General features: G+C 41.9%; 1 protein-coding gene and 1 long non-coding RNA gene across 6 annotated transcripts in view; one reads left to right on the top strand and one right to left on the bottom strand.

The window, feature by feature from the left end:
* The window catches only part of LOC117351555, a 59,928-nt gene that overhangs the window by 45,008 nt on the left and 265 nt on the right, over positions 1–14,655 (top strand). The gene's annotated exons all lie outside the window — the stretch shown is intronic.
* Positions 10,668–14,655, bottom strand: part of RAPGEF6 (Rap guanine nucleotide exchange factor 6) — a 251,129-nt gene continuing 247,141 nt past the window's right edge. For all 5 annotated transcript variants that reach the window (XM_033926955.1, XM_033926960.1, XM_033926957.1 and 2 more), the window contains one exon: positions 10,668–13,413. In XM_033926955.1, coding sequence (XP_033782846.1) covers positions 13,388–13,413 — 26 coding nt within the window. In that variant the 3' untranslated portion in view covers positions 10,668–13,387. The remainder of the gene's footprint in view (positions 13,414–14,655) is intronic.

Raw genomic sequence — 14,655 nt, 5'->3', positions numbered from 1 at the left:
GATCGTAATCACAAAAATAAAATAAAAAGTTTCTTGATCATATGTCTCTCTTTAGCTATAAATTACACTATTATTATTAAGACTTAAAGCCAAAAGGAAAGATTTATAAACTATAAAGAGTTTTACCTCATGCAAAATTGTCATTTCTTTAATAAATATTCTTATAATCACAGCTATTGTCCAATTAGAAATTTTTATTTTATAATTGTGCAAAATACATTATTTAAAATATATTTGTGAAGTGCTCAGACCAGGAAACCCATATGGTAGTGATGTCACTACAATGAGGTTTACAAGGGGACCATCATCGCCTTCACAAGTCCCCTGCCCTCCCTATATGCTAAAACCTATCTAATAAGTACGTTCAGCTTGTGGTACTTATCTGTGTTGGGGAGCGATTAGATGTTGACTCTCATTGGTGACTTATTATAATTAAAGTGCAGGTGCTTCAGTAAAATCCTGAATGCTTTTTTCTTTTCTTAACTAAATTCCCGTCCCTCCGACCCGGATTTCGTTTCTTCGTCAGGAAGGGACATTCATAAAGGCTCGCTAAGTACAGGAGCAGTCAAAGTGGACGGGCCGTCCATTTCTTTAATAAGACATCAACTGTTTGTTTGTTTTTTTTCTGAGGCCCTCCAAGTACCTACAAATCCAAAATGTGGCCCTGCAAAGGGGTTGGAGTTTGAGACCACTGGGGCAGCGATAGGGTTGCCAGATTTTCCTAGTCTTTGTAATTTTTGATGGAGAAAACAAATTGATCCACTTATACCCGTTCTACACCACTTTGTAGACTTCAATCGCATCTCCCCTCAGCTGTCAACCAGTTTCTAATCCAGTTCACAACTTTGGGTCCTAAATTCAGCCCATCAAGCTTATTCAGGAGCCTCCTATGAGGAATTGTGTCAAAGGCTTTGCTGAAATCTAAGTAAATTACACCAAGCGCACGTCTTCTATCCAATTCCCTGGTCACCCAGTCAAAGAATTCAATCGGATTTGTTTGGTACAATTTACCTTTAGAAAACCAATGTTGCCTCAGATCTTGTAACCCATTACATTCTAGGAAATTCACTATCCTTTCCTTCAACAACGCTTCCATTATTTTTCCAATAACAGAAGTGAGGCTTACTGGCCTGTAGTTTCCCACTTCATCTCTGCGACCACTTACCATTTAACCCAATCCTTCATTTTCTGTCTGATATCCACTTCCTAATCTACAATTGAACATTGCCTCCTATTCCATGACCCTTTAATTTTCTCAGGAGCCTCTCATAAGGAACTTTGTCAAAAGCTTTCTGAAAATCTAGATACACTAAACTAAAGTTTATAGATCGGGTCATCCCCAAGAATATGGAGCTTGACTCAGTTAACAGTCATTAATTAATAGTAATAAAGGAGAAGGAGCATGAACCAAAAATCATCGAGAGGCCGTTAAAAGATCAACCAGTTCACCTTTAGCCACATGTTTATTCACACCTTCAAAGAAGTCAAATAAATTGGTGAGGTAAGATCTCCCTTGGTTGAACCCAGGCTGACTCTGTCCCATTAAATCATGTTTGTTGTCTATGTGTTCCACAATTTTATTTTTTATAATTGTTTCCACTATTTTGCCCAGATCTTCAGTACTACCAATATGTCCTTTATTTCTGACATCATTATTTATTTTTAGCCCGCACTATCCATCCTTAGTTAACTGTTTTATCTGTGGTAGGCACCAGGGTTGACCTTGGGTGAAGAATATGCCTTGGACAGAGTGAAACCTTCTGCAGCTGTGCACAGAGCCCAAATGGAAATTGCCACTTTGACCTTTTCTGCATTAATAACAGAATTGAGAGAGAGATTTTGTTTGAATATTGCATAAGTGGCACATGGCAGCAGTAATAGGGGTTTTAGAACCTTTTACTGAACCCTAAATGTTCCCACTGCCAGAAAACCACTTAAAACATTTTCCAAATGGCTTACTAATGTTTGTGGGCATATAGGGAAGAGGCAGTCAATAGATATTTATTGCAGCTGGGTTTTGTTTTGTTTTTTTTAGAAGTCTACATCACCACAAAAGTAGGGCTAGGAATTAGGTGAATTATATTACCAGAACTACTGTATGATTAATATTTTTATGAGAATTACTTTTTTGGGGCGGGGGGGGGGAGTGGAGGTTGAAAATGATTACAAAAAAATAAAGCATATGCTAACTTGTGACTTGTTAACTGTGGTACAATTCTCCCTCCCCCCCTTGTTAAACTCTGAAGGGTAATTCCATAAATTTAGGCATCAATGAGCATACTAATTATCAAACAGGAATACATATAGCAAAGGATATAAAAAAAATCGGTATTTATACACCTCTCGACTAGTTGCTTGGCCCCTTTGCTCTTATGAGATCTATTTGCATGCACTGCTTTCATTGTATGCTAATAGATCTCATGCATATTCATTGGGGAAATCCTGAAAACACAACTGGATTGCGGCCCTCGAGGAGGGACTTTGACACCCTTGCTTTAGGGGAAGGAGCATGATTCCCTTTGCACTGGTTTACTGACTTGTGCATGGAGTATAGGTCTGTATCCTATTTCCATAAATAATCATCATATAGAAAGTAAGAACGTAAAAGTTGCCATATTGGGACAGACCATCAAACCCAGTAACCTGTTTCCAACAGTGGCCAACCCAGATCACAAATACCTGGCAAAATGCCAAGGAGAAAAAGATTTTATGCTGCTTATCTAATCGAATCTAATCCTTAGGTTTGTATACCGCATCATCTCCACGTTCGTAGAGCTCGACGCGGTTTACAGTAGGAGAAATAGGAAGGAATTACAACAGAGGGTTAGAGGTCGAAGTGTGAAGAAAATTTAGAGGAATTTATCCTAGGAATAAACAGTAGATTTTCCCCAGGCCATCTTAAGTGTCTTATGGACTTCTCTTTTTTTATGAAATTATCCAAACCTTTTTTGTTTAAATATATTTATTATCCAAACCTTTTTTAAACCCTGTCAAGCTAACTACTTTCACTACATTCTCAATGAATTCCAGAGTTTAATTACCCATTGAGTGAAGAAATATTTTCTCCAGTTTGTTCTAAATCTACTACTTAGCAGTTTTAAAGCATGCCCCCTAACCCTACTATTTTGGGATAGAGTAAATAAGCTATTCACATCTACCCTTTCCACTCCACTCCGTATTTTATATCTCCCCTGAGTTGTCTCTTCTTCAGGCTGATGAGTCCTAACCACTTCTAATAGGGAAGTCGTTCCATCTCTTTTATCATTTTCATCACCCTTCTCTGTAATTTTTTTTAATTCTGCTACATCTTTTTTGAGATGTGGTGAACAAAACTGCACACAAACTCCTCATATGACCCCAACACCACCACTTACACCACCAAAAAAGAAAGGAAGTAGAATTCACAAATGTATTTTAAATTAGAGTTTTCTTTCCAGTAAGTTCAATCTCTTTAGGCTTTCTAAGAGGTGTACTTCTCAAGGTGCCCAAAATCAGAATGAGTCCTCCCAAAACATGGACAACCTCTGAAAAGATGTGTAATACTGCCACCTTGTGGCACTTTGGCTAACATCTACTTTAACATTTTGTTTACTTCCTATTAGCACAAGTTAACCTCTCCCCTCCTGGTCATATATACGTCTTTCATAACCATATAGAACTCAGTTATTTTAGAATATATATCAAAAGTAAACCTTTTGTTCTCACACCTTATACTTAAATTGAGAAAAATAAGGACAAACAAACATACTTTAAATATACAGACATCTATCTTGAAAGAAAAAAACCCCACCACCATCAGCCTTTTGTCACTAAAAGAAACCAGTCATATATATATATATATATATATATATATATATATATATATATATATATATATATATATTTATTTTTTTTTTTTTTTAAATTAATTTCTTGACTGCCTATAACTAAACAGTTTACAAAATAAAACATTCACAGTGGTTCAGAGGACAGCATACATAGAGTACTTTCAATACATATAAACAAGAAATAAATTTGGTATCCCACCTCCAGAAGAATTATTTACTTTCTTTCAGTAATAAAATGTGGGGAAAATTGCAATCATTCATTTCTGTTTAAATATATTCTTTCTACCAGGCAGATCAGTAAATCACTTTTACTTGTTAGACATGAATGAGTAGCAGATTTCTATTGAACCCTTGGTCCAAGAACAAGCCACTCCTCTGCTGGAAAAAAAAAGTCCAGTTCCAGCTTCTGTAGGATAGAAACTTACATACAGCAAAACATAGCACTTAGGGAACTCCTCCTTTCAAACTGTATCAACCCCGTTCTTTACTCTCCCAACCCCCTGAGCTAACCCAAAACCCATCCCCCACCCCCAAAGACGGTCCTTCTCACTCCCAAATCTTTCCCCACCCTACAAACTATCACTTCCCACATTTCTGTTGCTATAAACCCGTTATGTGAATGTGCTTTGACCTTTGGAATCTGGATCAACCCATTGCAATTGGGTCCACAGCCTGCTGAGACAACCAAAGAGAGTTTGCCAGTATGGTACATGTAGTAACGGAGCTCTCCTACTCCATTCTGTCAGTCTGCGTGTAACACTACCCACTTAGTTTAACTCAAAGCTTGGTAAATGTATCCCATCAGGCCCTCCACAATAAATGTACATGAAGCAAACCTGCATCCATTGAAGACCCAGCATATGCAAATTTCTCTGTCATATATGCACTTTACAGATATTTTGTAACCCTAATAGCTGTAGCATTACATTGAGAGGTTTAGAATCCCATAGGCCGGATCAAGTCCTGCTACATCTGCTTGAAGTTTCATGCATTTGCTATTCCCTTGGAATTGATTTAGGCTTTTAAGTAAGTGATTTGATCCTCTGCTTTGGCAATGGTTTTTACGTCATAATTTCTTTGGTGGTGAAATGGCAAAAGGCATTAATTCCTCCTCTTTCCTTCTCCACACCTCAATCGCAGCCAAAAGGCCAGGAAGAAACTATCCCTTGGCTTAAGCTCAGACCTCTTCCCTGCCATTGGAGTTATTTATTGAAGCAGTGTAAACCAAGAAGCAAATGGCTGAATGGTGCTGAGCAAGCTGAATACATTGGCACAGGCACCGTAAATTAATGTTCCAGGATCTTCTTTTGTTTCCAGAGATTATTTTAGCTGCCAGCGTTCCACAAGTGGAAGATACGTTCAGATTATTATAGCTCAGGATCTATTGCATTGATTTGGTTTAAGCTCAGGATCTATTGCATTGATTTGGTTTAAACCTTGCAAATAAGAAGAGACATGCTGCCTCTAGGAATCTTTGGCAATCTGTACAAAATTCTGCTGCACGACTTATCTTCTGCCAACCTCGCTACACTCAACTTATCCATCTTCACATACAGTCCTATTACTGACCTATATACCGTATTTTCTCGCATATAACGCGCGCGTTATACGTGGTTTTTACAAACCGCGCATACCCTTGCGCGTTATACAAAATTTTTTTTACATAGTTCCCCCCCCCCCGACGCCCGATTCATCACCCGGAAGGAGCGCTCGCACTCCCACCCCGAAGGACCACTCGCACCCCCACAGCCTCCCCCCTCCCCCATGGAGAAGCTGTCTACCTTGTTTCCGGATGCCAGCCCAGCTGCTTCCTCTGCCGGCGGTCCTGCCCCTTCTCAGAGCCCTGTGCTGCGCTGCTTCCTCTTCAGGCGGTCCCGCCCTTTCTCTGATGTCAGAGAAAGGGCGGGACCGCCGGAAGAAAAAGCAGCACAGCAGGGCTCAGAGAAGGGGCGGGACCGCCAGCAGAAGAAACAGCTGGGCTCGCTGGCATCCGGAAACAAGGTAGACAGCTTCTCCATGGGGGAGGGGGGGGAGGCTGTGGGGGTGCGAGCGGTTCTTCGGGTGGGGGTGCGAGCGGTCCTTCGGGGGGGGGGGGCGAGCGGGCCTGCGGGGGGGGGGGTGAATCGGACGTCGGGGGGGGCATCAGGCTTTCAGGGTAGGGACAGGACTTCAAGGAGGAAAGGAGAGTCGGGGCGGGCGAAAACAGAGTCAGGGTCTCCAGAGGAGAGTCGGGGCGGGCGAAAGGAGAGTCGGGCAGCATGCGCGGTATACGGGTGTGCGCGGTATATAAAAATTTATGTACATAAATATGTGTTTTTTGCGCGCTATACCCGTGTGCGCGTTTTACACGGGTGCGCGTTATCTATGTGAAAATACGGTAGATGTGTTCATTCTGCTGCTCCTCTTTTCTCTCTCTTTATAGACCTCCCTAAAAACTATGTTCTTCAGACAAATTGCTTTTATCTGTACCCTTCACCTCCAGACTTCATTCCTTTCAGCTCGCTGCTCCGTAGGCCTGGAATAAATGACCCGAGTCCGTTCGCCACTCCCCTTCCCTTATTCAAAAGTAGACTTAAAAACCCCACCTTTTTGAGACAGCCGTCAACTCGTAACCTTACTCCCCTCTGTTCACCACCCTAGCCAGCAGTTTTCAATCCCCTCTAACTGTAACCCCTACCATGGTGTCCTGTTTAGATTGTAAGCTCATTGGAGCAGGGACAAGTCTCCTTTGTGACTCTGTACAGCACTGCGTACGTCTGGTAGCACTCTAGAAAAAAATTAATAGTAGCAGTAATATAGTATATTCTCTGAAATGCAGCAGAGTTCACCTGTCGAGCCCAGGAGCCCTGTCAGTGGTGCCCTAAAGATATTCATTACTTAAATATCATGGAAATATGCAATCTTACTTGACTTAAGCAATTTTAAAATTCATTTCACCCCCTTTTAGGATCCTTAGAATCGAGCGCCGTAATCCTTCATGATTTCTTAGAAAAACTGCTCAAATCATCAATCCTTTTTTTTTCATATTAGTATACTTTTTGCTTTTATATTTAAATTATATTTTAAAATGCCCAAAAATCAGACCCTTATCTTTAATGTTAAAGTTCTGTTGGCTCGGGACTTGCCAACATGTTTCGCTTCCTCGGCTGTATCAAGGCTGTCCCCTTGCGGTATTGTACTCCACCATCAAGCCCGCTATTTTCTCTGGTTACGCATGGCATCAGAGGCCATGTGCAATGGCCACGTGCAAACTTCAGCTAGTAGTGAACCCTGGTGAATGAACACTGGCTACTAACCTCTCCACTGTGAGTGAAACTCCTGATTTCAATTCCCTGTCTGGGATTTTTTTTTTTTTGTCAGTTCATCAAGTACAACACAAAACGATTCATCAGAAATCACCGGTGATAATTATGTAGATTGTTTATTAATTCTGACGACATAGTAGATTGAATAACAAACAGGACTTTTATACATTCTCTTAACCAAAAATAGAACCAATATTTACAATCACTCAGTAAAAATACAAAAAGCATACCGAGGCACTGTCTTTCTAAAAGACATTAAATGTAAGAGGTATCAAAAAATATTAGACCAACCTTATTACATAATACTTTACAATCACTGATTTGTGCAGTACAGTAGCTACTGGAATATTGTTACACCTGTGCAGTTCTGACATGATAAGTATGCAATGTCAAATACCATAATACGAAGGTAAACTGCTTTGCAGATTTAAAAAAAATTTTAAAAAAAGCACATTAGCTAAAGCCAGACTGAAAGTTCAAGGTTTTGTTTTCCTTTAAATATATAAAGCTTTTCCACAGACAGGGTGTCCTCATTTTCTTCTTCAATTGGATTTTACGGTAGTCATAATGTAATTAAAGATATATTTTTTTTTAAAAGAAGCTATTGTTTAAAAAAAGAAGCTAAAAATGACAGTTATTGTTACTCCCGCATCTTTCAAGGTGTCAGATGAGATAAAAGAAAAAACATGTAAAACTGAAATGGTTTGGCGGGGCCAGTGCAAGAGTTCTGGGCATCCTATGCAAATCTCCAGCCTTGCACCCATCCCTGCTGACTCCCCCCCCCCCCCTTCCACTCATAACAGCTCCCTACCACGTTTCCTTCTCCTCCTCTCCAAGGCTGCCATTGCTTATGCGTTCAAAATACGTTGTTGAGGAGCCAGTAGTTATTGATACATGAGATCGGCATCAGAAGTGCTGGACCTCAGAATTACACATTCTGAACAGGCTCAGCACTAGCCATAAAGAGGAAGAGGGACGCTAGCGAAAAGCTATAGCACAAGCTCCCATAGCCCTGCCGACAGACTCTGTTTTCTCTTTGGCTGTTGGGGCCTGAGGAATTCCACCACTCGTGGTGCTTCATCCAGCCAACCTTGTTGTTTTGCCAGGTGGAGAAGGCTGCCCTGTGTTTTAGTGTGCTTACAACCCAGGTGTCAGGTCAAAAGCGCGCCGGGACAAAGGCGCACGCAGACAATTGAGCGCAGTGCGGAGGCACGCGCCGCAGAAAATTACTGTTTTTAGGGCTCCGACAGGGGGAGGTGTGGGGGGAACCATCCCACTTTACTTAATAGAGATCGCGCCACGTTATGGGGCGTTGTGGGGGGTTGTAACTTCACTTTTTCCCTGTTTTTAGGGAAAAAATTAAGTTTACAGTAAAATGTGGAGGGTTACAACCCCCCAAACCCCCCACAACGCCAGCACGATCTCTATTAAGTAAACTGGGGGGGCTCCCCAACAAAACCCCCGTCGGAGCCCCTAAAAACTGTAATTTTCTTCGGCGCGTGCCTCTGTCTTGCGCTCAGTTGTCGGCACGCGCCTTTGTCTTTTGCGGGTTTGTCTATGAACCGTTGCAGATACTGTCTCAATCTATGATACCGTAAGGGCTTTAGTTCCCAAAATTATGAGAAACACAGTGGATGAACTCCATCCATGATTCCACAGAAACAAATGATGGACTTACCCCCCCTCCCCCCCCCAGAGAGGATGGGATCAAGTATTAAAAATCTTGCTAAGGCAGCTGCATCTTATGTGCACTCAGGTGACAAAGTCGGCATGACAGGATACAACTGTTCTCCATGGTTCTTGCTTGTAAGGTAAAAAGAAACTTCTTGTCCACTGACGTGGTGCTACACCTGGCAGTTGCTGATCTAAGCCGAAGTCTTGCACCTCAGCAAGCTCAAACCTACACAGGACGTTGTCACCTGGTGCATCTCAAACTGTCAGGGCTATGAAATATCACCCAATCGTCTCCCTTGAAGACTTTCAAAACGGGTTCAATCTTAGACAGCTGGCAAAATTGGTTTCCACCATATCTCTAAGGAACTGGATAGAGGGAAAATGTATAACTTCACGGAGGAAATGTTGACAAGGGATTTTAACCGCATTATTAACTATTGCAACCTACAATTAAAGTCTACTTCCCAAGCAAAGTCTCGGTTCGACTCTCCTGCCAGTAATGTAATGGTGGAGTATCCGTACAGGCCACAAATAAGTGCAAATGACCAGACATGAATGGTTCATGCAGCAAGACCAAATCAGGATCCAGTTTTGTCCACAACTGCCTATTTGTGACTTCGGGTTCAAGAGAAGAGACTACAGATCACTACAGCATTCTTAATGGAGGCTGGAGCTATGGTCATGCCAAGTTCAAGCTACTCTGGCAGGGTCACATGGAAAGATCCTCAGGTGTCCCACTACTATTGCAAAGGACAACCAACATATAGAGCAGTGGTTCCCAAACTCTGTCCTGGGGGACCCCCAGCCAGTCGGGTTTTCAAGATATTCCTAATGAATATGCATGAGAGAGATTTGCATATAATGGAAGCAACAGGTATGCAAATCTCTCTCATGCATATTCATTAGGGAGATCTTGAAAACCTGACTGGCTGGGGGTCCCCCAGGACAGGGTTTGGGAACCACTGATTTAGAGTTTTTATTGTTTGCTAAACAAGCAAGTCAGGAATTAAAGCTGCTTGTCTGATATGTTCCAAAGAACTAAAAAAAAATTTAAAACATGTATGTCACTTCTTTAACATAAATGGAACGGGGGGGGGGGGGGTTATTTGGCTGCACTGCCACTGATCAATGTGATCAGCCAGTTTCAATAATGAAAGCCTATACTGTGCCAAGGAAAAGTGGTCGTAAGCCACACAGCAAGCAGCCCGTTATGCAGTAAAATCACTTATGGCATAGTTTTTACAGAATTCATTATTTTTCTATTTACAAAAAATGTAGCTTACATTAGGAAAATCACAACTGGCAAAATCGGTCTTTTAAACCAAGTTCCTGAATGCAATATTGACCAAAACCGTGAGAGCACGGACATAAAGATTCCTGGACTATAAAAGCTGGATAAAAGATTACCAGGCAAAGGGAGGCAATCAGATCACAGGACAGTTACATAAAGGTGTGCAGGGTTTAGTTCTGTTCCCGTCGGCAGTGTGAGACGACAATCGGCTGAAATGGATCCTCCATGGGCAACAGTGAACAAGCCATTACAAAAGAACTCTAAGGATTTTTTTTTCCCCATTATTTCACAATGGGAGCTGCCAAGGGGCCTCAGCTGCACATAAAAAAAACCCAACAAAAAACCTTGAGCGGGGTCCAGTTATCTCACAGACATTTCCGCTTGTCCATGCCATCTTTGTTCACACTGTTCAGCAGGACGGAGACCTTCGTCAGCAGGACTCTCCCACGTTGGCAAGCACTAAACACAGATTTTGCCGCAGCTTTAGTAGAAGGGTTTCTAAAATGGAAATTTCCTGCGTGCTAAGTCCGGCTTTATTACAGCAGTTATTAAAGCTTTATTTTCTTTTTCTTTTTTTGCGGGTCCCACTCTAATGCTCCCCTTAGCGAAACCGGCAAAAATTTTTTACTTGGCATCAACTGTTTAGAAGGTGTTCCGTGCTCCCGCGTTAACCCTGCATTAACTGGTTAGCATGCACCAATCAAAACATGCTAGCTGGTTAATGAGAAACCACCCACGCTCTTCCCGTGACACATCCCCCTTAATTTTTTTTTTTTTTTTTAAATTAATATGCGTTTAGTGTGTGCAAACAGGGCAATTACTGCAAAGCCCTCTGTTTTGTGGTAAACCTTTTCTTGAGTGCTTAAGCACAGTGCGGCTTAGCGCCCGTTAGTTAAAAGGACCCTTAATTTCTCGTGCCATTTCCACAAACAAAGACAAAATCACTAGCCAGTAGTCGTGATCTGGGACTTACTACTTAACGCAGGCTTTTTACAAAGCCACAGTCAAGGTTTCTACCACGGGCCGGTGAGGTAAATACGCCAATGCTCATAGAATTCCTTGCTGGCCCGTGGTAGAAACCTTGACTGTGGCTTTGTAAAAGGAACCCTAAATCGTCTCTCTCCAACATGGTGGCACAAATGATGCAGTTTTCATAAATTATCACTAACGAGGAGAAAAGCCAGCAGTACTTGCATTAGAATCATTACAGCTTTTCCACACTGTGAGAAACCAACAGCAGGTCTTCAGGTTTTCACAAGAGCTTTTTGAAATACCCGCACTTATGTTTCTACTAAAACCGGCAAACCAGTTCAATTATGGCGCCAAATATAATAACAGACTTCCTTTCCCCCGCCCTTACAGTTTTCACTGATTTATGAGCCCAAGAACAAAACGCCAGCAAACTCATTTAAAAAATGAGCAGAATCTCATTTAAAAAATAATAATAAAATTATTTTCAGCAGGCAATAAATATGCAATAATTCACTCTGGACTCCTTTTACAAAGGTGAGGCAGCGGTGGCTGCTGCGGTAATCGCTCTGATGCTCATAGGGGTTCACTACCGCAGCTTTGCCAAAGGAGGGGGAGGGTGTCTATTAGCATAGGGTTTTCCCAAACCTGTCCTGGGAATCCCACAGCCAGTTAGATTTTCAAAGTTCGCATAATAAATATACACGAAATAAAGCTGCCTGCACTGGAGGCCTAACGTTTATCTCGCGTGCATTCACCGTTGGGATCCTGAAAACCCGAATGGCGATGGGGTCCGTAGGACAAGTCTGGGGAACCCTAGTTTAATGCCAAAGTCATCCGTCTATCCTTAGCTGCTTTGAGGCATCAGCAGCAATAATTCTGTGCAATCCTATAATCCTTTTAAAAAATAATAATATTGCCTTCCGAGTCGAATGTGTAAAATTTCATTTTTCAACACATTAAGTAAAAAAAAAGCATTAGCAAGTTTCCAGTTCAACTGCCAGTATCAGAGTTGGGAGGGTTTTTTTTTTGTGCTGAGAACTAAGGCGCATTGTTTCCAGTTTTATCCTCATAACAGGACAACGTACTCTGGCTGGAAATAAAAGATTGAGGCTGGCAAACTTTCAAGGCTGACTGTACACACAACTGTGTTAAATAAAAAACCCACATCACTTTAGGATATTACATTAAAAAATTAATAAATGAATGGAACTCCTTGACCCATGTGAGCATTTCAATACTACTTTGTGTTTCATGCGTTGTAACAAAGTGATCATCGGTGCAGAAATGTGACTCTTCAGCACTTAAATATGATCTTTGTGCTACCAGAAAAAAAGAGGATACCCTAGAAATTCAGATTTCTTCCCCCTCTCTGCTAGCAAGTGCACTGTGTTTAACTTTGTAAGCCCAGCTACTTCTACCTAAGAACATCCATCAATATGGAACAAGTCAGTTGACCATTGCCACTTTGTTTTCAAATGTTTTGATCTGAACCTTGATTCTGCCTATTTTGGGCATTAGGGACTTCCATTACATATAGTGTAACCTGAGATACAGTCAACAGATGGCGCTATTTCACTGCTGCTCAGTAGCCAAAAAATGGCCTATTCCCCTTAAGCTGAATTCCAGAGGAAACCTATGATGGTAAATCATGTATGCGAGTCCTTAAGAAGTGGCTTCTCCTTGATGTGTAGTCCACACACATCTCAGCCATCTGTTTGTGTCAGTGTGGAGTAATTTGTTTTATTTCTACTGCTTTATTTCCTTATGAATTTAGCATTAACCAACCAGAGCATTCATGATACCAAGAGTCTCAGAAAACATTCTTATAATAAATTACTAATAGTTAAAACAATACAGCATGTCCCTTTTTTTGGCTGCTGTTTCAAGCTTTTAGTTCTTATGTAAAATAGCATTCTTGACTTTCAGAACCATGAGGATCATTTAGAAAATACATTCCAAGAAATATACTAAAAGTCTCACAGGTTGAAATGCTTCCCCGATCCGTATGTTTTGAAGAACTAAACATCTCCTAAATGCACAAAGGCTGGTCCTTTTATTCTTCAATCTTATAACGATGTTGACGCAAGTGTAAAGATGGGTGATCCCCGGAAACCATGGCAGACTTCTGTAACAATGGTGCACTTTGGCCTGTGGCTGGAACGCAACCTCAGCTCCATCCTGCCATTCACGGCGGAGGCAGACGCACCGAGTTCAAGATGAGTAGCAGCAAGCCATTGGCATTAACCGACACACACACACCAAGGGCCTCCTTCGTGGAACCGTGAAATTTTAATTGGTGCTTATAAAACTCCCCGCATCTACACTGCCGATACTTGTTCACCTTCTGGAAAACAAATGAGAACAATTATTAAACCAATAACCCAATTGATTTAATAATACAATTAAGCAATTGGCAACCAATTCAATAGCCTTCTGAAACGTGTATATGGAAGTTTATTTTTAAAGTTGTAGGAACCATGATTATACTGTACTTTTGTGAAATGCACTTTACTAATTTAAGTATTACTGTATATAGGTGTTTTACATTAAAACATCTGAAAAGTGCCGAGGTAGAATTGGGGGAGGGGGGAGGAAGTAGGTACTAAATCAATCCAGACACACATTTAAGAAAATAAAATCAATGGGGGCAAAGGAAGTCTACAATGTAGGTGGTGTTTGCACATGTATAGAGATGTCTAGGCACGCCTACAGACAACTAAGGCCAGTGTAGGTGTGGTTTACACCAGAAGTGGCCTTAGGCTTTCTTAGGCATGCCTAGGCGCTTCTCATAGATGCGAGTCAGATGCCTTAAATGTAGCCCTGCATTTAAGGCATCTGTAGAAGAAAATAGACACGATTCTGGAAACTTCGCCTACTGGTGATTGCCACATGGTGGTTGGTGTCCATTTCCAGAATCAGGCCCAAAGAGTTTGTCTCCTTTGAAATCTACTGCAGCAAGAGTGTTCTTGAAGGAACCAAAGATACAACGGAGGTTGGCCAGAACCATATTGTCTTGGTTCAGCATGGCCAATGTCAAATAGGTTGGCACCTACAGAAGAAATTTATAGCAGGAATTGGGACCCCAAAACCTGCCCAGAAGACTGTTCTGGGCAGGCTTGAGGCCTCCCTGGCATGGGGGTCCATGGCAAGCAGTGGCGTAGTAAGGGTGGGTGGCACCCCGCCCCTGTTCGCCCCCTTCCTTTTCTCCATAACTTTTTTAACTTCTCTGGAGTGAGCAGCATGCCCACCGTTGGTGTCGGCTCGCCCTTTGATGTCACTTCCTAGGCGACGTCAGAGACAGTGCCGACACCGACGGGAAAGTAAAAAAGGTATAGGTGCACACACGGCAAGGAGAGGAGGAGGAGTGCCATGCTCTTAGGAAGGCTGTGCCCCCCCTTATGACGCCACCAATGGCAAGCACCTTGTTTGTACCCCCCCCCCCCTCCCCTAACACCGGTCCTATGAGTTAGCTACCTAAATGTCTAAAGACACTCAAAAGTTGAACAACGAACCCCCATCTCTTCTAAACTGAGTCTTAGGATTCATTTTGGATGCTGAACCAACCTTGCAACCTCAGATTAATGCC

The sequence above is a fragment of the Geotrypetes seraphini genome, chromosome 18 (genome assembly GCF_902459505.1).
Source record: "Geotrypetes seraphini chromosome 18, aGeoSer1.1, whole genome shotgun sequence".
Taxonomy (NCBI): domain Eukaryota; kingdom Metazoa; phylum Chordata; class Amphibia; order Gymnophiona; family Dermophiidae; genus Geotrypetes; species Geotrypetes seraphini.
Note: the sequence above shows the minus strand (reverse complement) of the source record. Positions and strands in the feature narration are given on the sequence as shown.